The 23,138-nt window shown below is 39.6% G+C and overlaps 1 protein-coding gene across 1 annotated transcript in view; it reads left to right on the top strand.

The window, feature by feature from the left end:
* Positions 1-22,211, top strand: part of chrna7a (cholinergic receptor, nicotinic, alpha 7a (neuronal)) — a 42,007-nt gene extending 19,796 nt beyond the window's left edge. The window contains exons 6-10 of the mRNA XM_041788273.1: positions 1,763-1,930; positions 4,624-4,818; positions 18,809-18,895; positions 19,262-19,371; positions 20,969-22,211. Coding sequence (XP_041644207.1) covers positions 1,763-1,930; positions 4,624-4,818; positions 18,809-18,895; positions 19,262-19,371; positions 20,969-21,511 — 1,103 coding nt within the window. The 3' untranslated portion in view covers positions 21,512-22,211. The remainder of the gene's footprint in view (positions 1-1,762; positions 1,931-4,623; positions 4,819-18,808; positions 18,896-19,261; positions 19,372-20,968) is intronic.
* Positions 22,212-23,138: the final 927 nt, after the last annotated feature.

Genomic DNA, 23,138 nt, shown 5'->3' with positions numbered 1-23,138 from the left:
GTTGTAGATACTGGATACCACCCAATCCTATTAGTTATACAACGTGATTGGAAGACACCCATGTTTCATGACACACATGCTCCATGATGTAAAGCAAGAAACACACTACAACATATTCACTGTGATTTTTAGTCAGATTCTCCCCTCCCACCAAGTTTTTCTGATTTTCCTGTAGTATTAAGTGAGTTCAGAAAATACCAGATATTTTCTTTAAATAACCGGGTGACCAATGACCTGCATTTAAATGCATTAAAACCTATAAAAACAGAAACAGTGAAACAGCTTCATGTCTGTGCTTTAAAGGGACTAGGGACACATTTTTATTTCTGAATCTCACCCAAGACCAGGGCAGTAGAAACAGAGCTGTTAGTAAACCAGAGTAATTGTTACCCTGCTATTACGGCCTGCTTGTATACATTTTCTTTTTAGGCACATGTAGATGGGGCTGCAAGGGAAAATGGTTGGGAAACACTGGTTTCAAACAACATGCACTGTAAAATATACCATAACTGAAATGACAAGGAGAGGAGCTAGACTGAAACTGCTACTGCAATGGATAAAACAGGGTTATACCATAAGAACAAAACAGTGAAGTCTGTTTTTTCTGCCCTCATGTGTGGAGTCTCCTACATTTTTATAACTGGTTAAGAAATCTTTTGGTGTGTGCTGGGCTAAAGAAAATTTCTGCACCTGAATCAGACTGTAAAATGAGGGACAGTAAGTGTATTTCTAACTAATGACGAAGTGTGGTAACCATCTTGTGTTTTTAAAGGCTCTGATCCCATTAACAGTAATAAACACACAGATCCATCACCGTCACACTTTGTTAGCTTGAGGACGCGATGCACTTTTCCTGATCAAACCCCTACTGACCCACTGCCGCCCAGCAGGGTGGTCTGAGAAAATCTATGACACTTTGTGTAAAACCATCAACCCATTTGTAAGCACACATACACACACACAGCGAGGCTGGAGCTTCCTGTCCCAGCTGGTGATTACTGCTCTCTCTGGCAGGCTTCTCTTCCCCCTTTTTCTCCCCCTTACCATGCTGAAGCGCTGGCTCCGATTCTTAATCAATATCGGTGTAAATAGCTCCATCATTGAATTTCTTCAGGATTGATTGTCTCTGTCACAAAGAAATTGCCTCTCAACTTTCCAAATGAACCCTCATTGAATGCTATAGTGGCTTCTAGCACTCATTCTCTGCATGGAGTAAACATATTTCCCTAGAATGAGAAAACTTTGAACATGTATGACCTAGACAGATCATCCAAATCATCTAGATGTTCCTGAGAGCTTGTCTTTGCAGCGTAGGGTCATTTCAGTAAATAAGATTCACTCTATTTGTCTGTTTCCATCTCTCTTCATCCCCCGCTGAGGTTTATCATCCTCATGGCTCTGAGAGGACAGACCTTGTTTACTGCCGATGGCTCATATCTTTCTTAAATATGGATGGAAATTAGTTTGGTCCCTGCCTCTCTAAAGGATTACTGGCCTCTTTCATCTCATTGTCATATTGGATTTTTCACTCCTGTTACGATGGATGGCACTAGGGCTCCATATCTCGTCTGGGAAAAACCTCACTTTCAGGCATCTGGAGCAGTTTGGCACTGTCGTTTCTCTTTTCCCCTTTTTCTATAATAATTGAATATGCTCTCTATGAGAGTCCAAATTATTACCCCATCTCTCTCTTCTGTGGTCTTTTACAGGTGAGGTACAGGATGTATTTCAGTATTCTGCTCTGGTCTTTTCATGTTTTCAGGCATCTTAAAGAGCACCTGCTACATCGATGTGCGCTGGTTTCCCTTTGATGAGCAGAGATGTGATCTGAAGTTTGGTTCCTGGACATACGGGGGCTGGTCTCTAGATCTAAAGCTAGTGGAGGCTGATATTAGCAACTACATCTCTAATGGAGAGTGGGATCTTGTCGGTAAGAGGGGCTGGTCTGTAAAGGTACAATTCACTATGCAACATTTGGTTCTAGTGACCTGATTGGACAGGACTTTAAGATTGCAAGTGCTCAGGCTCTGCTTTCCCACCTGGCACACTAACTTATGGACTTATGCAGGAGTGGTGTTAAGTTTGTGTGCACTTCTACAGCATATCTCCAATAAACATACAGTGCATTCAGAAAGTATTCAGACTCCCTTTACTTTTTTCAATTATGTTATGATGCAGCCTGATGCTACAGAAATTTAAATTCATTTTTATTCTCATTAATCTACACTCCGTATCCTATAATGTAATCCCTATAATAAAGTGAAAACAGAATTTTAGAAATGTTTGCAAATTTATTAAAAGTAAAAAACTAAAATATCATAGATATGAGTAAATAATAAATGAAGTTTATTGGACATGATTTGGAAGGGCACACACCTCTCTGCAGAAGGCCTCAGAGCTGACAATGCATATCAGAGTAAAAACAAAGCCATGAGGTCAATGTAACTGCCTGCAGAGATCAGAGACAGGATTATTGCAGGGCACAGATCTGGGGAAGGGTACAAAATTGTTTCTGCTTCATTGAAGCACACTGGTCTTTATGATTCTCTAATGGAGGAAATTTGGCATAACCAGGACTCTATATTGGTCACCCAGCCTAACTGAGCAATCAGGGGACAGGGCCTTAGTAAGAGAGGTGACCGAGAACCTGATGGTCACTCTGACTGAGCTCCAGAGATCCTGTGTGATGAGACAAAGTTGCAGAAGGACAACCATCACTGCAGCCCTCCACTGATCTGGGCTCTATTGGAGAGTTGCCAGACCAGAGGTGGGCAACTTTTTCTGTTGTAAGAGCCATTTTTGCCCATACCTCCTTCCAGAAAATCTTTAAAAAGTTGAAAACATATTTTCAACCTACAATATACAATGTAGGCAGTTAAGTCTTTGCCTATCAACATAACTAATTGAGCAATGGTAAATGCATTATCACACTGCTAACTCTCCAGTTAGTCATGTTATTTTATTCCTACGTGGCATTTTAATCAGAATTTTCATTTTGATGCATGTATGGATTCAGAACTAGAATAGAAACAACTGTGCACATATTTCACTATTTTTGTCTATAAGTGCTATTATCAGCCAGCGATTATTTATTTTTATCCTTAATGATACTGATATTATCATGATCATTATTTTTTATTTACCTATGCTAGACTGAATCCTCTCCTCATTAAAAAAAAATATATGAAAGCCCTCTTGGAGTTTGCATAAAACTTCTAATGAAAGCCAAGCTTTTATGCAAGAAACAATGAATTCTAACAATTGTAGCACCAGGCTGCAACGCAACAAAATTGACAAAAGTGAAGGGGGTCTGAATACTTTCTGAATGCACTGTATCTACTCTCACCCCTAACATTAAAGTAAATATGTTGAGCCACCCTGGGGATTGTATATTGACCTGATTGTGTTGCTTAAGACTTCACACAATAATAGTTTTAGGTCTTGAGTTCTATTTAACTTTGAATGGAATGAATGGTGAAGAGTAGTCTGTTGAAATATGTTTTTTAAAACGGCATGACATTTACTGTATTGTACCTTGCTCTTTTGGGTCTTGCAACTGTTGTTCTTTGTCTATATTACTGAAAAAATGAATACATCAAACAAACACTAAAACTAATGGAACCTAAATTGAAACATGTTTGCTAAATTAAAGCTAAACTAAGCAAACAAACCAAGTGCAAAACTTAAACTTAAAATCGTATAGAAATAAAAAAGAATGAAAAATCTAAAACCATTATTATAGCCTTAGTCCCAAACCACCTCCATATGCAGCCATAGCGATCTGTCATTAGACTGTTGTCAGTGAGCAAGCCTGCTAGGGCCCAGCCATATTGGGTTGCCCATGATGTTTGGTCAAAAATTGGTCCATCCTAAAAAATATCAATAAAATCTTTTAACAAAAACACTTATCAAAGCAACTAAATGCACCTTTTCCTTTTATTCCTTCAAAAAAATGTAGTTCCTAAATGTGCCCCCCTTCTTAAAACAGACTTTATACAGCCATGCCAGGATATGAATGAAAGCTGGGATTCTGGGGAAAAAGGACAGGGAAAGGAGGTGCATTTGACCCCAATAATGAAATTTCTATATCAGACTATGCTGATAACGTGCTAATAATATTGTGCATCCCTAATGCATTGATGTTTTTATATCAGGTCCTAAGAGGGCCTTTTATTGAGTCTGTGGGTGGGGCTGACAGTGAGCAGTGAGATGTGTCAACTCAAAGCATTAAGGATCACCACTGGGTATAACCATGGATATAAATCCCTGTTAATGCATTGTCTAAACAGGATTTTATAATCCAAAATACTGTAGCCTTTTACTGAGTGTATTACTCTGCCTCTGCTAGGTACACTGAATAGTCAGTTAACATTACAGCAGATGGAGTTTGTCTTTATTAATCAGTCTGATATCTCTAAATCATACAACAGGCTCATTTTAACAGTTACATGATAAATTAAAACATACTTAAACTTGCAAAACACAAATAACACAGGGTTGCTGCAGCGGTGTGAATGTTGACAAAGATTGAAGATGCTGTTGTTCCACTGGGCCAATAAAATGATTGATTCTTGTATCGTTTTCCCTCATTTTCCAGGAAAAACTTTTTTTTTTGTCCCACAGAGGTTCCAGGTCAGAGGAACGAGCGCAAATATGATTGCTGTGAGGAGCCTTACCCTGACATCACCTTCACTGTGGTGATGAGGAGACGGACCCTCTACTACGGCCTCAACCTCCTTATCCCCTGTGTGCTGATCTCCATTCTGGCTCTGCTCGTCTTTCTGCTGCCAGCTGACTCTGGGGAGAAGATCTCTCTAGGTGAAGAACACAAACACTTACGCACATACAGAAAGACAAGAATTGACCAACCCTCCTAATGAAAGCTGCACTGATTTTACGCTCCAAGCATTTGTCAGATGGTACAAAACACAGATTAATGCAATGCCACTCTCCTCATTTCCATCACTAAACACTGTCAGCAAGTCTCAACTTCAGCTAACCAAGCTGGCAAGATTGGATCTTGTTTTTCAGGCGCTACATCAAGCAGCTTCAAAGTTAGAGAGAAAAGATTTAGCACAAAGCCAAGATGCTCTTACAGCCACATCAGTTACCTCATATTGAAATGCAAATCTTATTATTGGGTCACTTAAACACAGTCAGCCAACACCATTCAGCCTTTTGTGTCTTTAAACACTGGGGGTGGATAAAGTCTGTTTAGTCCAACTGGACAGTGTTGAAAAAGTTTGTAAAAAGATAACAAGTGCACTCTTAAATAACATGTATTTTATCACTACACCTGCTCTCGTATATGCTTCTTGTATCACTCCTCAGATCTCCATCTTCTCTTCACAATCCTCTTTCCTCAGAGCAGCTTTAGGGGCTTTGGGACAATCCTTACCATAGCAGGTCAGAAACTATCTCTGGTTCAACTGAGGATGCATCATTTGAGAAACTTGAGACACACTTAAGGACAAAAAAGCAAACTTGTATTGTCTCTATGGCCAAAGAGCTCTAGTTTGGTCTCATCTGACCAAGGGACACGCTTACAGCATCAGAATCTTTCTCCAGGTTGTCCTTAGCATGACTTAGAGGTGTCTCTTCTGCAGAAGTGCAATTTCTCTTGATCTGCAACCTCTCAGTCCATTCCTGCTCAGGGCTCTAGTGATGGTCTTCTTTGAGACTACGATTCCTGACTTGGCTTAGTCCTTCACAAGTGTTTTGGCAGTTTTTCTGGGGTCTTTAGACACATCTCTCACTAGTTTTCTTTCCAGAGTCTTTGAAATCTTTCTAGCTCGGCAGGGCTTCTTCTGTACTGTGTGGCTCTCTTTGAATTTCTTCATGATACTTTTCACAACAGTTCTTGACACTTTAAAATGTTGTAATAACTTTGTATATCCCTCTGCTTTGTGAGCATTAACAATTCTTTTTCTCAAGTCTGCATTAATTTCTTATGTTTTTCCTATGGTCCTTTCTCTGGTGACAGCCCAAACCCTTACTTAAGTATTTATACTGTGGGTAGATGTAAAGATAGCCTTCAGCTTTAACTTGATTTTGCAAGCTTTGGGTGTTACAAAGTTAAAGCTCATCATTGCATAACAGCGGATTGTGCAATGGCTCAACAAAAGGGTCAGTTCTTAAGGGGGTTAGTAATTTTGGCCCTGGTAGATTTTGAGTTTTGTGAAACAATTCTGTTTCTGTGTGCAAAGCAAAATAATGTAAGCATTCAAAATAAATCTAAGAGGCTATCGCAAAGTCAAACACAGTCATGTCTGATCCAACCATAAATTCCCTGCAGCATTCTAAAATGAATGCATTAAGCTGCAAATCATCCCACCTGTAAACATAAGCATGTAAAAGTCCTTCATTCAAGGTACAGTACTGTGCAAAACTTTAAGGCATATTTGAGCCAATGATTGACCCAATGAACAGACACCATTGGCAGTAAGGATTTACACATCCTAGGCCGTGCTCTCTATCTCCTTGCATACTAACAGAGGCGTGAGGAAATAATCTGCTGTAAAAAACAAAATCCTCACCTTTAGGGCAGAGTTAGGGGTGGATGTAGCAAGTGAGAATGGCCTAGGGCCTTGGTTCCCAACCTGGGGTCTGGGACCCCCTTAGGGGGGGCGGCAGAGATCTCAGGGGGGACACTCTGTCTGCCCTGAGGTTGTTAAAACCAGATTTGTACATATTAAAAGAAATTGTGGTATAAAACTTGTGAATAATTCATACAATGTTTTTCAGGTAAATGAATCTTTGTTTAGGGCTACTTTGTTTGGATTTACACAAAAAATAATTAAAACTTCTGTTAATTTTGGCCACAAAGTATCAGTATGTTTTTTTCTGTGTCAGTCCTGGGGGGCTCAAAAGAAAAAAGGTTTGGAACCACTGGCTTAGGGCACTGTCCAGGTGTGCAGTGAGGTTGCCACAAGCCCCTGGTCGTGCTGTGGAGGTCCCAAGGGCCCGAAACTGCCTGCGATCTCTGGGCATATTACCGGGGGTGAAAAGGTTCAGAAAATAAAGATGCCGTCGAGCTTGACCTTGGCTGCTGTGTGTCACTTGGGTGTTGACACTCTGGCCTTCCTCTCCAGCCTGAGGCTGTAGCACATCCAGCCTGTGATGAATCCTTTTGTACCCTACATGCCTAAAAGTTATACACATTACTATAATTTGGGATTTTCAGATAGTACTTAGCACTTATATGAGTATTCTATTTTAATTTGGGATTTTTCAGTTATTTTACTTTGAATAGAGACATTTTTTACTAAGATAATGAGTTGCACAATTTTTTTCTTATTGAGTACAACTGGACTAAGATGTTAAATGTCAAAAATGACTAAAATGAGACTAAAACTATTCCTCAATTTTGTCCAAAGACTTAGACTTACTCCAAGTAGCTGACAACATTAACACAGGAAAAAAGAGTTTATTCTACATTTATTCAGCTGTGCAATCAGTGTTGGTGTTTCCGTATCTGTTCTTTGCTAATGTAATTGGTATGTCAATATGTGGTGTACCGACTGAGACAGCTCCTTTTTTCTGCTTATGGAGTCAAACAGGCAGTGTGCAAATAAATATTCAGGTTACAGTGTGTGCAGGCAGCTTCAGCCTTGATCCACTTGAGCTTTATACTCGTCTTAAAGAACATCAGAGACGGACACATGACTCTAAAATGTGTCCTTGACCATGAGAATCTTTGCAGTCAAATTTCAGGATGCCATTTTTGCAATTTGTAAGATAGTTTTGCTGCTAGTTTGCAATAGAAGTAAAGGCAGAGACTGGAAATGAAGCAGGCATAGCCTGTGGCTTGTACTCTTCTCCCTCCCGGAGTATATTACACTTCAAATGACTGCACCGGGACTTAGCAGATTTCTGCAGCTGCACTGAATTGTGCCCCAGGGAGCAGAAATCGTAAGCAACAACTGCAGCTGTTTTTCACATTATGTACTTAAAAAGGATAGATGGAGATAAGGTTGAATGTCAAGAAAATCCCTCTTTTCCCATTTACCCTAAGTTCCTGAGTTGTGTAAGGCACAGCTGTTTAAGAGTCACAGACATTTGACTAAAGAACACATCAGTTTTTTAGGTAAAGATGTTTTAGCTGAATTGCTGAAAATGCTTTTGCAGCTTTTGTTTAGTTTTTATTTTTAGTAGTTATTAGAACTTTGTGACAGAAGGTTCGATTACCCAAGGTTGTTTTTTCTTGTAGTGAACTTTATTGTATTTCTTTTGAACAGTTTTATTATATTTTTACACTCTTCAAAGTATAAAGTAGGTAGAAAAGGGAGTCCTTCAGAGTTTGGATAAAAGCAGCCAGAGGAACCCTTGAGACATTTCCACCAAAGCTCTTTAACTTGTTTTATTCTGTGTGATCTGGATCTGGATCAAAGCTAACATTTTGATAGACATCCCAAAACACATGCACCTATTTTTAATTCAAGAACAACCACAAGTCCATGAGAATATAACAAAAAGATCCCAGTTCAGTTCATCCAGTCAGCTTTGCTGGCATGCATGGATTTATAACACAGTACTTTCAAAGCATCATCAAAATGTTATATTAGCTGTAGGCATTGCTGCCATATTATATCATGAACTTTAGGACTTGTTCCTCATATCTTACAGCCTGTCAATCATGATGAAATTCATGAGAGTTATGTATTACTTGAAAACTATTTGGACAAAAGTATCTGGCCACACCTATTGATTATTGAATTCAGGTGTTTCAATTAGACCAGTTGCCACAGGTGTCTAAAATCAAGCACCTATACATACAGTCTACCTTTGCGATACAAAATGGGTCATTCTGAAGAGCTCAGTGACTTCAAACATGGTACTGTGATTAAAAGGCCACCTTTGCAATAAGGCGGTTTGTGATACTTCTTGATATTCCACAGTCAATTGTAAGTGATATTATTAAAAACTGGAAGTGTTTAGGAACAACAGCAGCTCAGCCACGAAGTAGAATACCATGTAAAATCACAGAACAGGTAGTCACTAGGGGTGGGAATCACTAGTGGCCCCATGATATGATATCACGATACTTGGGTCACGATTCGATATTATTGCGATTCTAAACATTTTGCAATACTTTGAGTATTGCGATACCATATGCTGCTTTATATCGCGATATATACCATTTTTCAACTGTTTAGCTGATTAAGCATCAGTCTTGCCCTCATGTTTGTCGTATTTCCGCAGTATTTTATTTCATGTAGCACTTCTTGCAAACCTCGTGTCATGTCCATCCCTTTTGTGGCCTGCTTGCATTTGGAAAAAAAAAAAAAAGATACTTGGCGGATGAGAAAGTACGATATATCACCGGACAAAATATCACAATACTATGCTGTATTGATTTTTCTCCCACCCCAAGTGTCAGATAGAGTGGTGAAAGCACACTGACACATGACTGTGGAGCATTGGAAACATGTCCTGTGGAGTGATGAATCACACTTCCATGTTTGTAAGTCAAATTGGCAAGTCTGGATTTGGTGGATGCCGGGAAAACGTTGCCTGTCTGACTGCTTTGTGCCAACTATGCATTTGGTGGAGGGCTAATGGTATGGGCCTGTTTTTAAGAGTTTGGGCTAGGCCTCTTATCTCCAGCAAGGGACAATCGTACAGCTTCAGCACACCAAGACTTTTTGGACAATGCTATGCTTCCAACTCTGTAGCAACAGTTTGTGTAAGGCCCTTTTCTATTCCAACATGACTGTGCCCCTGTGCGCATAGCAAGGACTATAAAGACATGATTTGATGAGTTTGACTGGCCCGCACAGAGCCCTGACCTCAATCCCATCAAGCACCTTTGGGATGAACTGGAATGGAGATTATGAGCCTGGATTTCTGGTCCAACATCATTACCTGACCACATAAAAACTCTACAGAATGAATGGATACAAATTCCTACAAAAATACTCCAAAATCTTGTGGAAAGCCTTCAAGGAAGAGTGGAGGCTGTTATAGCTGCAAACAGGAGCCAACTTGAAATTAAAGTACATGTATTTGAATACAATGTCATTACAGGCTCCGCTGGTGTAATGGTCAGGCAGCAGAATACATTTGTCCATGTAGTTTACATATTTATGTCTTTGAGGAGTTTTTATGAAGTACAGCCTGTGTGGACTTCAGTCAAAATGAAAATTTCACCTTAGGGACAAAAATTTCCAGTCATATAATCATCATAGCGTCAAAAGTAAAGTTTAAATTACTGCAATCCAAAAATGTTAATCCAATTGATATGAAACAGTAAATAACAGGTGCATTGAGAAATATCATTAAATATGTTTACAAGTTTTCCGAGGTGTCAGGCTTTGTAGCTTTGTAGCTAGCTGACTTTTTGAAACAATATTTAAACACAATCTTACCTCCAGAGATTTCAGTGATATCTACAGCACTGTAGACAGGTTTTAATCTTCTGTTGTGTGGTGTGGACTGACTTCCTGCACATCATTGATCTGTAGTACACCTCTTATTTTAACTTTTCATCCAAACAAAGTGACACATAAATTTCACACAGTGTACTCCCTGCTGCTGTCAGTGCATTGGAATGTGACAGCATGTTTAGGTTATCACACAAAGGTCCTCAGCGTCCTTAATTTATTTTCCAGCTTTCTTTAAAACTCAGAGGAGTTGCTCAATTCCTGTTACAACCATGTTTTGAAAAGTCTTTACACAACTGACCCGTTTAATTGTCTCCAGCTGTGGTCATGTCTCCTTCTAATTTACTGGGAGGGGGCAGATGTTCTTTAAAAACTATGAGTTCCTACTGCTCTTTCTCACATTCTGTCACTATAACCAGTGGAGGAAGACTGCACCACATGCTTCTAACTCTCCGTGAACTTTTAGAACTTTTGATTTTTGCCTGAATATTTCACTGCTTTCAGGATACAAAGGTAGCTGAAAATTTTTTATTTTTGCACTTTGAGTGTTGGCATAGTTGTAAACATCCCAAAACATGGCTTTTTGGTAGTATTTCTCGATGTGGAAATCACTTCTCGCCCCCTAATGTAAAATCTCAGCTACTTCGTACGGTCATCTAGAAAAAAGCTGTATTTGTTATTATGGTAAAGTGGAGTAAAATAGGATAGATGTACCTTGGATGTTCCTGTGTTTTTCGTGCTTGCAGTGGTATGTGCTTTTCTGTTGACATGATGATTGCCTTTGTTTCTGTTGAGGCAGGAAACTTGTGCTGCACTTTGAGTACAAGATGAACTTCCCAAATGGGGACCGTTTGTCACATCGTATTGTAACGTAACATTATGCATCATATTGCATCGTATTGATTCCGTTTGTATCATGTCTCATAGCATATGTATACTTGTCTGCTCAGGTGATCTATACTTCATTGACTTTCTGCCACAGTTGTTTTCCCTAGTACTTTCAGGACCTTCTGAACACAGCTTTGTGATCCAATTATGGATCCCTACCCACCATTCTTTTAAAAGATACATTTTTGGCTTATGCCTTCATTTTTATAATGGAGGACAGTGGACAGATAGGGGAAGAGACATGCGGGTAAAGAGCCACATGCCAATGTTGAAATTCTTTCAGGTAAACCTAAGATACTTGTGGCCAACAGGAAGGAAAAGTCCTCAGTCAAGTAATACCCATTCCCATTTAAATCCTTACTACAACCGTGCTGACTGATAGGTGTGAGTATCAGCGTGGCTGTTTTTTTTGTCTCTATATGTCAGCCCTGTGATTGGTTGGCGACCAGTCTAGGGTGTACCCTGCCTCTCGCCCAATGACGGCAGGGATAGGCTCCAGCCCCTGTGCGACCCCCAATAGGATAAGAGGTATAGAAAATGGATGGATGGATGTACATGAAATACAGTTGTAAAAAAAAAAAAAATGTATAGGAAATTTGTTGTTGATGATGTTATGATGTTATGATGATGCAAAAAACATTATGACTGTGTTTGGGTGTAAATGCATGGTTTTACATTTCTTTGTTTGAAATGCAAATAGGCTATTCTTTGCTAACCTGACACACCAGATAGATGTGTTTCACACATCCATCTGAAAACCTTCAGTACTAAGCATTTGGGAAAGGGCAGAAGATTTGAAAAAAACTTGGAGTGCGACTGGAGGAACGTTCTGTCTGTCACATCTTTACGGGCCAATCAGAGCAACAAAACACGTGACGTAGTCGCGACCAAGGTGCGTGTGCACAGCTACAGAGGAATAAAGCTAATTATGACGACTAAAGACATGTCAGTACACGACTTTTGTTGTTGTTGAAAAGAAAGCAACTCATCTGTGTTCTTTGTTCTTCTTTTAACAAAGAAATGTCATTAAGTTCTGATAAAACTGGTGCCTTAGCAGCATCCACACTAGTGTCTTCTGCCGTAACATCACCAGTCTCTTGTTGCTGCTTGTTTACGTCACAACTGCGCTGTGCCCAAAGTACTGCCCCTCGTCACTGATTGGTCCTGTCACTTTCTAACTGGGGCCAAACGGTTCAGATAGGGGCTTTGCAAGATAGATTCGCCAGTGAGAAACAAGGAATTGGGCAAATCCATCTGCTTTGCAAGGTAAATTCTTTGCTGAATTGATACTTAAAATATGGACAAGTATCTCCACTTCTCCAGGCACCACTACACCACTTACCATGTGCATGCAGATATATTGATGATTTACTATTATGACTGTATGTGCAACTGTTAATTTGGCTGTGATTTATGCAAATTGAGAGGAGTCAGATACATGTAATACAGCTTAACAAGTAAAGCTGGAAATAACAGGATCATAATCAAAAGACATCTTTTATACCCCGAGTGGCTTTTTACCATTCTGCAGTTTTTCATCATAAATTTATATCCTGCCCCATTAGCCTCGTGGGTAATGAGTTATTCTTTGAGTAACAATGGTTTTTCATTAATCCACTTCCTCTGTGGCTCTGTGAAGATTTCTCATGATCAGCTCTGAGTGTCTGACTTAACTGTCAGTAGACCGAGAAAACGGTTTTAATCTTATCTCAGTTGTCACAGCTGACTTGAATGTTGGAGCCCATTTCATGCATAAATTACTCAGACTTGGTGTAGACGGTATCAGCAGGCGATTGGTGGAGGTATGTGTGTGCTACATGTAGGAGTGGGTGGGGGAAGTTGGGGCTTTGATTTATGCAGTTTGTGCTCTCTTCAAATCATCAGAGTCTTGCTGTGCAGCTGGAATCCTTCATTAGGCAAACAGAGCTTTATGTGCCAGAGCCAGATGTGTGAGCGTGTCTATCCCAGATGTGTGCATTCCTTCTGATGTTCTGAGAGCTCAAAGACAAAGACAGAATAAGTTCTGATGAGAATCATATTAGGATGTTAATGCTCCCTATCTTCAATGCTTTGATGAGTTTTATAGATGAAGGCTGTTGTTATGAATTATAATCCCTATTTAAATCATGCCTGTATGTGTACGTGAGCTTGTTAGAGTGTGTGTTGCTGCATGTTTTCTCACAAATCCAGTTTATCAAGTCAGTATATCAGCACAGCCTCGTGTGGACGTTATTTCATGAAAATGGTGAGTATGTACTGGGAAATGTGTTTCATGGCAGCATTTATTCACAGATTTCATCTGAATGAAAATCATGCTGTCACAATAATTGTGATTTGTGAAACGAATCAACACAATAACATACTACATTGTGGCCTTTTACTTCAATAGGTTATGTGCTGCCTTAGTAATCATCAGCCGTAGGTTCAACTCTATTCAGGTCTGTATTTATTCACAGAGCACATTTCCACCAGAGTTCTACTCAATGTGCTTCACATTCAGTCAATCAGTCTTTATTTTAAAGTACCAAGTCATGACACACATTTTCTCAAGAAACTTTTACAAAGAGGGCAGTTGTACAACATACTATTGGTTTAATGTTTTACAAGGACCCATCATTAATCCACCATGAGCTCAGCACTTAAATTTTAAATTTCAGTGGAAAGAAAGAACTTCCTTTAACTTGGCAACCATCTGCTGATCTGCTGAAGATGTACTGCTGAAATGATACCCTTAAAGGTCACATATTTTACCTCTTTAAGACATTTTGGTCTCAGATGTCCCCAAAACATGCCTGTGAAGTTTGCTGCAGAAAAAACATCCAGTATTGGATTTTTTGTCTAAAAACCCCTCTGTTTCAGCCCTGCTCAGAACAAGCTGTTTCTGTCTGTGGCTTTAAATGTTAATGAGCTGTCTGACCCTGCACCTGACTCCACCCCTCTCAGGAAATAGATGTGGCTTAATAGACATAGCTCTCCAGCTGAGAGGAGGATCTGTACCCTGTTGCACCAGCTATGTGTAAGTTGTGCCTTAAGTTATGGTGTAAAGTCCACATTAAACCCTACGCTGAAACTACTTAGAGCTGTAAGGTTGATCTTAACTAGCAGAGATTTACGTCCAAACTAACCAAAATATTGTCGCAGATATGACGTATTCTCTTACTTTAACCAATCACTAAAAAGTATCTTTTTCGTTGTGCACAACACTGAAGAAGACTGAGTCGAAACACGTCTGTTGTACCACACTGTGCCTTGAATAAACTACCTAAAAGGACATTTTTTGAGTGCTGACACCTTTTTTTCTATTACCTTTATATACCTTGAACCACCACTGCCCCCCATCTCTCTTAACAATTAAGACATAAAAACTAGGTGCTGGTAGCCTTGCAGTTATAACTGTGCATACCATGTGCAGAGGCTGATGTCCTAGCCACCATTCTGTCTGATTAAAGGCATGAAAGCCCCGAAATAAATCTTTAAAAAGAATAAGTAAATAAAAGCGTCAATTTAATACAAACCAAAAATCAAAAGCATACTTTCTATTGTGGTTTCTAAGTGATATCTGGTTTTGCATTGAGACAGAAGTTATGCTGAATCTTTGAATTTAAAATGAAATTTTAGCATTTAAAGTGAAACTCAAGCTGCAAAAGGAAACAGTGGTTGCTGTTTTCTAGCCTCCTGCTTTCATGTGGACCGGAGGAAGTTAAAGGAAGCTGTCAAAGACACCATGATTTACATATAACCTGCAAACAAAGAAGAGAACATCTCTGTTTGTGAACCTGAGGTCAGCTTTAAGTCTCTTTAAGAGTTGAAACTGAAAACAACTGTTACCAAAAATAATGTTTCTGCAAAAGGCTGGTATGAATAAAATCAACTTTGAATGACAGTCTTCTTTCTCTTCTGACATTCTTTTCAGACATGTTTTTGTGTCGGCCCCTAGACGAGCTTTGTTGAATACAAGCCTTTCGGTTCTAATGGAACCTTAGAACCTCTGTCAGGAGTTCTATCTGGTTTTGAAATACGCTGAGGCCTCTCTGTGACCTAAGAAAGCAGACAAGACTACAAGAATAAAGAGGATGCATAAATGCAGTGAATAAACATTTCTGGTCTGTCTGCAGTGGAGGTGGGTGTTGGACTACGTGATTTACTCCACACTGAAGAAACAGCCTTTTCTTTATGTATTCCACCATTACGTGCAAAGGGCAAAGTCAGCAAAGAAATTAGAGTTACCACCTCGTCCATAGGGGGCACCAAAATCAACACAAACCAAGAGTTATTGAGGTTGAATCATCTCAGGTCTTGTTTTTATTGACATATTTCATGGAAAGAACAGAATGTAGCGTCACTTCAAAGCTATGCATACAGGAAAAAATAAGATTTTCTAAATACTTTAGCTCTGCATTCCCTGCATACCCCAACCCTGCATTCATTAGAGTGATAAATGGAAATCGTTGAATACCTTTCTTGATAAGTTTTGTCTTAAAGTGTGCTTGCTGTGAAGTGCCTGCTTTTTAAAATGAGAAACTCAGGCTTTGTTTTGTACAATGCAGAGTTCCTTGAGCTGGTCAAAAGATGTTATAAAACTCTTTTAGACTGAACATCTTGGGAAAAATTATACCAGGAATGTTCTGTCTGTGTTGTTGAAACAAGGTTGAAAAATAGGGTGTTTTTAAAGAAACCCTTCATATTAAGACATAATGACCTCATAAGGTTAATTTTACAGTGCTGCTAAAAACAATGACTTCATTTGTAAAGGGTAAAAAATCTTCCAAGCCTACCTAGCCCTATATGAAAAGGTTATCGCTCCTAAACCTAATACCTGGTCGTTCCATTCTTGGCCGCAACATGAATAGAGGAAAATAGAGGAATTTTGGCCCACTTTTCTTTTCAGGATTGTTTTTATTTAGCCACATTGGAGGATTTTTCAAGACAATCTGGCTGCAGACCGCTCATCGCTCATCTCTGACAGCTCATCTATGACTCACAGACCACACATCTGAGACAAAGTGCATCTCAGAACGTAAATACATAGTAAAACTTCCAAAAATTAAATCGGTTTAAACTTCTGCTGTAAATCTGCCACTGTCAGGGCTGAAATTGACACAAACCTTTCAAAATAAAACCAGGTTACACTTCTAGATTAAGTGTTTTAGCTATACATCTATTTGTAATGAGTTAGACAGTCAAAGCCTTTGTTTTGCGTCTGTGGTGTGCTGTTTGTTAGAACCGTTACATGTGAAATAGTCTATGACTAATGACGTCACTTACTCTTTTTCTTCGTTGGTGTTATATGTGGTTGGCATTCGCTTCCGTCTTCTTCTTCTTCTATTACCAGTACTTAGCTTTCCACTGAGGTATGCGGCATCTCACATAAGCGGTCTGTTGGAGGGCCGTTTGAGTTTGACAGTCTGCAGCCAGACCCCGCTCAGATTTTCCATCATGAACGGCCTGTTTAAGGTCATGCCACAGCATTGAACTTAAGTCCAGACTTTGACTAGGCCACTCCAAAACCTTCATTTTTTTAAGCCATTCAGAGGTGGACTTGCTGGTGTTTCGGATCATTGTCCTGCTGTATAACCCAAGTGTACTTGAGCATGAGGTCATGAACTGATGGCCTGACATTCTTCTCCAGGATTTTCTGGTAGAGAGCAGAATTCATGGTTCCATCAGTTATAGCAAGTGGTCATGATCCTGGTCCAGACCATCAAACTGCCACCACCATGTTTTACTGTTTGTATAATGTTCTTTTGATGAAACGCTGTGTCAGTTTTACACCAGATGTAATGGGACGCACACCTTCCAAGTCTTGGAGATCATTGGGATGTCTTGGAGCTCTCCCATGATGCCATTTTTGCCCAATGTCTTTCTTATTTTTGAATCATGACCACTAACCTTAACTGAGTGAAGTGAGGCCTGCAGGTCTTAAGATTTTGACTTGGGTTCTTTTTTGACCTCCTGGATGAGTTTTTGATGCACTCTTGGAGAAATTTTGTTAGGGCAGCCACTCCTGGGAAGGTTCAGCACTGTTCCAAGTTTTCTCCATTTGTGGATAATGCCTCTCACTGTGGTGAGCTGAAATCCCAAAGTCTTAGAATTGGCTTTGTAATCCTTTCCAGACTAACAGATGTCAGTGACTTTGTTTCTCATCTGTTCTTTAATTTCTTTAGATGGCCCCATGATGTGTTGCTTTTTGAGATCTTTCAGCCCACTCCACTTTGTCGGACAGGTTCTATTTAAGGGGAAAATGGCAGCCTACATCCTCTCGTTGGATGGATTTGCCCGTTTCCGTGATTCTCACTGGCAAATCCGTCTTGCAAAGCTCCCGTCTGAACGGTTTGGGCCCGGTTAGAAAGTGACAGGACCAATCAGCGACGAGGGGCAGTGCTTTCAGGCGCGGCAGACTCATGATGTGTGCAAGCAGCAGAAAGAAGCCGGTGCATTTATGGCGGAAGACTTTAGCATAGATGCTGCTAAAGCACCAGTTTTAAAGTTTTTCAGAACTTGATGACATTTCTTCGTTAAAAGAAGAAGAAAGAACAGCATCTAGTTGTTTTCTTTTCAAAAACGACAAAAGTCATGTACTGACACGTCTACAGTCGTCATGGTTGGCATTAGTGCAGTCTGGTAGTGATGCCAGATGGTTTTAGTTCTTCTTCTTCCTATAGACACTCATCCTCAAAACCTTTTAAATTTAACCCAAGTGCAATTTTAGTGAAGACAACAAGGTTACTGTAATCTAGATCAAGATGAGTGCAGTTGGAAAAATATGGGAAGAAGAACAATGCAAAGATCTGACATCTGACTTCCTGGAATGCATTGAACAATAACGGCAGCCGAAATGTCAACCAATTTTTCTTAAACTTTCTCAAAATGCAGAAATCTGTTGTGGTTTTGTACAACATACATGTAAAAGACACTGAGATTTATCCAGTAAGATCAACATGTTGGAGTATGCAGGATTGTCTTTAAGGTTTTAATGTTGATAATCTCTCTTGGATAGAGAATTATATTTGATAACTGACCACATGTGTCATGATCATTATGAAGACACAGTGTGTCAGATAAAGGTCAGCTGACTGCAGATGTGACTTTTTCTAAGGGTCAGTGGCTGTAAGAAATGTGGCTCATTATTAACAACTCCAAAGGTCATCAAACCATTATCTGCTCGCTGATATTTTACAGATACCTGCTGAGAGACAATGAAACCTCACAAACTAAGCAACATTTCTCTTTGAAGTTATCCCTCAACTAATTTTCAGCTCTCTGTTGCAGGAGAATAGCATAACATAATCGCTAATACGCTTAATAGACAAGGGATAATTTAAAACATATTCAGGAAATAACTTGCTCCATGTTTTGCTCCTGGGGAAACTTCCTGCAGTCTAACAGCACCTGTAGTCTTTTCCATAAGTGTATTTGCCATGCAACGTCCACTTGAACAGATTTGTAGCAGATTTCGGCATCAGTACCAGTATCTAATTACTATCATTGCACTAAGTAGTTTTGAATTAAAGTGGTCACTGTGTTTCTCTTCCCTCCAGGCATCACTGTCCTGCTCTCCCTGACTGTCTTCATGCTGCTGGTTGCAGAGATTATGCCTCCCACATCAGACTCGGTGCCTCTAATAGGTAAGCTGGGCTATAGTAAAAAGATGTCGTTATGGATGTCAGCTTCTATCAGTGAGGGAGAAGACACAGGGGAAAATTTCTGCCGTCATTTTTCATCAGAGGTTTTCTTATATTCGGGTGAAACTGAGTTTAAGCAGCCTGGAAATTGTATGATTTTTTTATTTAGGGATCAGAGTCACAATATTTTGAGAGGAAAGAGATGTGAGTTAGAGGAGAGAGGGAGGTTAACTCTCTCCTGGGTGAGGGTTTTCTCTCTTTCCTTTGTTCTGAAACCTTTGTATTTTGTCCTCTGTTTCTTCTTGTGATGTACCCTCCATCAGTTTCTTTCATACTTTCTTAACATGTCCTCTTTTTTCCTTCACCTAGCTGAGTACTTTGCCACCACCATGGTGATTGTTGGTCTCTCAGTAATTGCTACAGTTATGGTCTTACAGTATCACCACCATGACCCTGATGGGGGAAAGATGCCAAAGTGGGTGAGTGTTGTTTCAAATTATTTCTGGCTTATATTGCGATTCTGTGATTATTTTTCTCCAGCAACACCCCAAACTGTTTGCTTTATTGTGATATCATGAGGAGATTTTATTATATGTCTTAAAGTTGCTTACAGGCTATGATAAATCCCTGCGTTTGTGTTTTCTCATATATCCAATCTTTAGCAACTGGGGATTGGAGTTTATTTTATTTACAGTGTGTACATGTGTAAACCAGGGCTATTAACTGTATAAATAAGTTGAGAAGATCAACACAGATCCATGGTATGAATGAGATGGTTGAAGCTTTAGTGTCACCTCTGATGATGCAGCTGTTTATCAGCAGTGTTTGATAATGGAACAGCAATCAAGTGGCGTCTTATTTCTTAAGGTAAGGTTTTCACCCCTTCCCTTACCACTCTGTTTCAAGGAGCAAGGAGTAGATGAAGGGGAAGGGTTAAGGGGTAGAAATGGGATTGGCCCTTAGTTTCAACGGCTTTGTAGCCCTTGGCCCTTAGCCCTAGCCCTTCAAAAGAGAACTGGGATACTCCTTCACCTGACATGGGCGCGCAAGAAAAGGGGAAGGGTTAAGAGGCAGAAATGGGATCTACCCTAAAACTTTCAAAATTAACACTTCATGATTGTAACACAAACTGAGCATTGTTTGAATAGTTGACCTGATTCATAGAGAAGTGAAAACTTCTTTGGTAAACTAGGCATACACTATATGGGCAAAAATATTCGGACGCCTGACCATCACACCAACATGAACTTTAATTATTTTGTATTTAATACATGTTCTTCCTTATAGAAAGTTAATAAAGAGCCCCCCCTTAGTCCTTGCTTTGTGAACAGTCATGTTGGAATAGAAAAGGGCCTTCCCCAAACTGTTGCTGAAGCATTAAGACTGGAGAAAAAACAGCCCCATTCTCTTCCAAATTTCACAGTTGGCACAATGCAGTCAGGCAAGTATCTTTCTCCTGGCATCCACCAAACCCAGACTCGCCCAATCGACTGCCAAAAAGAGAAGCAGTGCAACTGCACAGGTTTGTTGCTTACAATAATGCCAGTGGAAGCTCAGAACTCTTCAGCTATGGAATCAGCAGAGTGTTGTTGACTTATACTCAACATGCACTTTAGCAGTCTATGACCACGCTCTTTGATTGTATGTGTTCTTCCTCTTTGTGGCTAAGTTGATGTTCCTAAACACTTTAACCTTCCAATAGTATCACTTACAGTTGACTTGAGAATATGCAGCACAGATCAAATTTCATGAAATGTGTTTTTGCAAAGGTGGCATTCATCACAGTACCACACTTGAAGACACTGAGCTCTTCAGAACGACTCATTTTGTATCACTAAAGTTGTGATGCATGGCTTGGTACCTGATTTTGTACACATGTGGTAATAGGTCTGATTTAAGCAACTGAGTTTAGTAATTAGCAGGTGTGGCCAAATACTTTTGTCCATATAGTGTCCCAGACTTGAATATTGAAGTGTTGTGTTGTTGTTGGTTATGTATCATAAATACCATTTTTAAAGTTTCCTCTCAAAGATACTCAAAGCTTCTTCATCTTTTCATTGTTGTTTGATGTCAAAGACTCGTGTGTTCCTGCTGAACTGGTGCGCCTGGTTCCTGCGTATGAAGCGTCCAGGTGAGGAGCGAGTGCGTCCAGCCTGTCACAACAAGGCACCACGGAGCAGCCTGACCAGCATGGAGCTCAACGCCAGCGCCTCAGCCTCTCAGTCCACCAATGGTAACATGCTCTACGTCGGGGTACGAGGTCTGGAGAACATTCCCTACTCCACAGCCACCACCTCGCCCGACTCTGGGGTCCTCTGTGGACGGCTGGTGGCTCGAGCAGGTGAGGAAGAGATGCTTCTCCCCACAGCTCATGCCTCCTCGGTGGGCAGCCTGGAACCAGAGCTGGCCAAGATCCTGGATGAGGTGCGCTTCATTGCCAAACGCTTCCGGGACCAAGATGAGGATGAGTCGGTGTGCAACGAGTGGAAATTTGCTGCATCTGTTATTGACAGGCTTTGTCTGATGGCTTTCTCACTCTTTACTATCCTCTGCACCATTGGGATCCTTATGTCAGCACCCAACTTTGTTGAGGCCATTTCCAAAGATTTTTTCAACTGAAGACCTTATCAAGAAAAAAAAAGGTTTAAAAAAATTAAATATTCTTATCCTTTCTTTACTAAATTTAACTGTTTGTGAACATGCGGGCCAGTTATTTGGACACAGTTCAGTCTTCAGGTATGGGACTTCTGTGTTACCAAAATTTTAATCAGTAAAAGTTCACCTTGTAAAGTTGTTGAAATGAGAAACTTTTGTATTAAACAACATAGTGGGATATTAGAGGAAACACCTAGAAATACTAAAGTCTAAAATGAATGATAACTAATACTTAATACAGCATTTTTTTAAAGTGACTTAACCTCATCTATACAGAATGCTAATGTGGTTTGTTATGTGATGTTGGAAGTGTATTAATGTTCATTACAATCTACATTTATTGCATATACAAACATACATTAAAAGCTGCAGTGTTTTGTACTGAAATGTATTTGCTGTATCGCATGAATTCTCATTATACGTCACCCACCTATAAGAACAAATTCTATTGATTTAGTCATAACCCTACACCTCACTTTAACTCAAGTTCTCATCAGTTCTCATCAGACTTGTTAATTGTTTCTCACTTTTATTGTGACATAATGTGATAATCAAACAATCACTGTGCAGTCATTATGATTTCAAATATTCTTGAACTTAAATGTATGATTTTGTTAATGTCCCATAACATTTGTTGTACAAATAAATGTATTTTTCAACGTGTTGCAGCTTGTGGAGTGTTTTCTTGCAGGCGTGTCCAGGCCTCTATACTGTATACAAGTATACTACTGCTTTATCTACATATTTCTACTGTTACTACGAATAATAACCTTGGCCCTTTTGTGCTAGTCATATCTAAAGGTGTGGAGTTAGTACTGAATCAGACAACACAATCAGAATTGTCAACATCCGTCCTCTGCATAGTCAGAAGCTATTACTGATCGACAATACAGACGTCCTCAATTTCAGCTTCTGTAGAAATAGGTGTATTATCCCCAGCTGTAGCAATGGAAGACTCTCAAACTGATGGTTTAAGACATCTTTTATTTTCTTTAAAGCAGTGCAAATAGTCAAAAACACACCATAAGAGCCATGAAAAACAGCAAATTAAAAAAGGACTTTAGAAAGTTGAATAATAAACATAACCCAAGCAAAATGTCATATTTCCAATCAATTAAAGAATTTACAAAAGCTACATTTACACAATTAGCCTATCTGTTAAAAACAACAATGAAAACATAAAATAATCAATCAAGTGAATACAAAACATTAAAAGGCCTAATTACTTGTGTTCAATAAGTTGGCAAACAAGTCAAAATGCACAGGCAAACCTACAGGCCTAGAACAATGGGCAATGCTACATCAACTATACATACACAAGGAAAAAAATCACAGATTGCCACACATTTAAAAAATTACACGGTATACTTTGTGCACCTTCCAGCTGGTTGCTTAAGCGGCATGAGTTTTCCTTCAATCAGTTCACTCTGACCACCTGCTGGTCTCTATATATATCCTGTTTGACCATGACCTACCTTCAAATTAAAAGCCCGTACAAAAACAAACAAATTGAAAACCAACACTTATTAAGTGGTCCTTTACAACAGGTGAAAGATGAGTCTCTAGATAGGCTGAATCTTATTTTGTTGAA

The sequence above is a fragment of the Cheilinus undulatus genome, linkage group 1 (assembly GCF_018320785.1).
Source record: "Cheilinus undulatus linkage group 1, ASM1832078v1, whole genome shotgun sequence".
Taxonomy (NCBI): domain Eukaryota; kingdom Metazoa; phylum Chordata; class Actinopteri; order Labriformes; family Labridae; genus Cheilinus; species Cheilinus undulatus.
The sequence above is the reverse complement of the archived record's forward strand: the minus strand, read 5'-3'. Positions and strand labels throughout refer to the sequence as shown.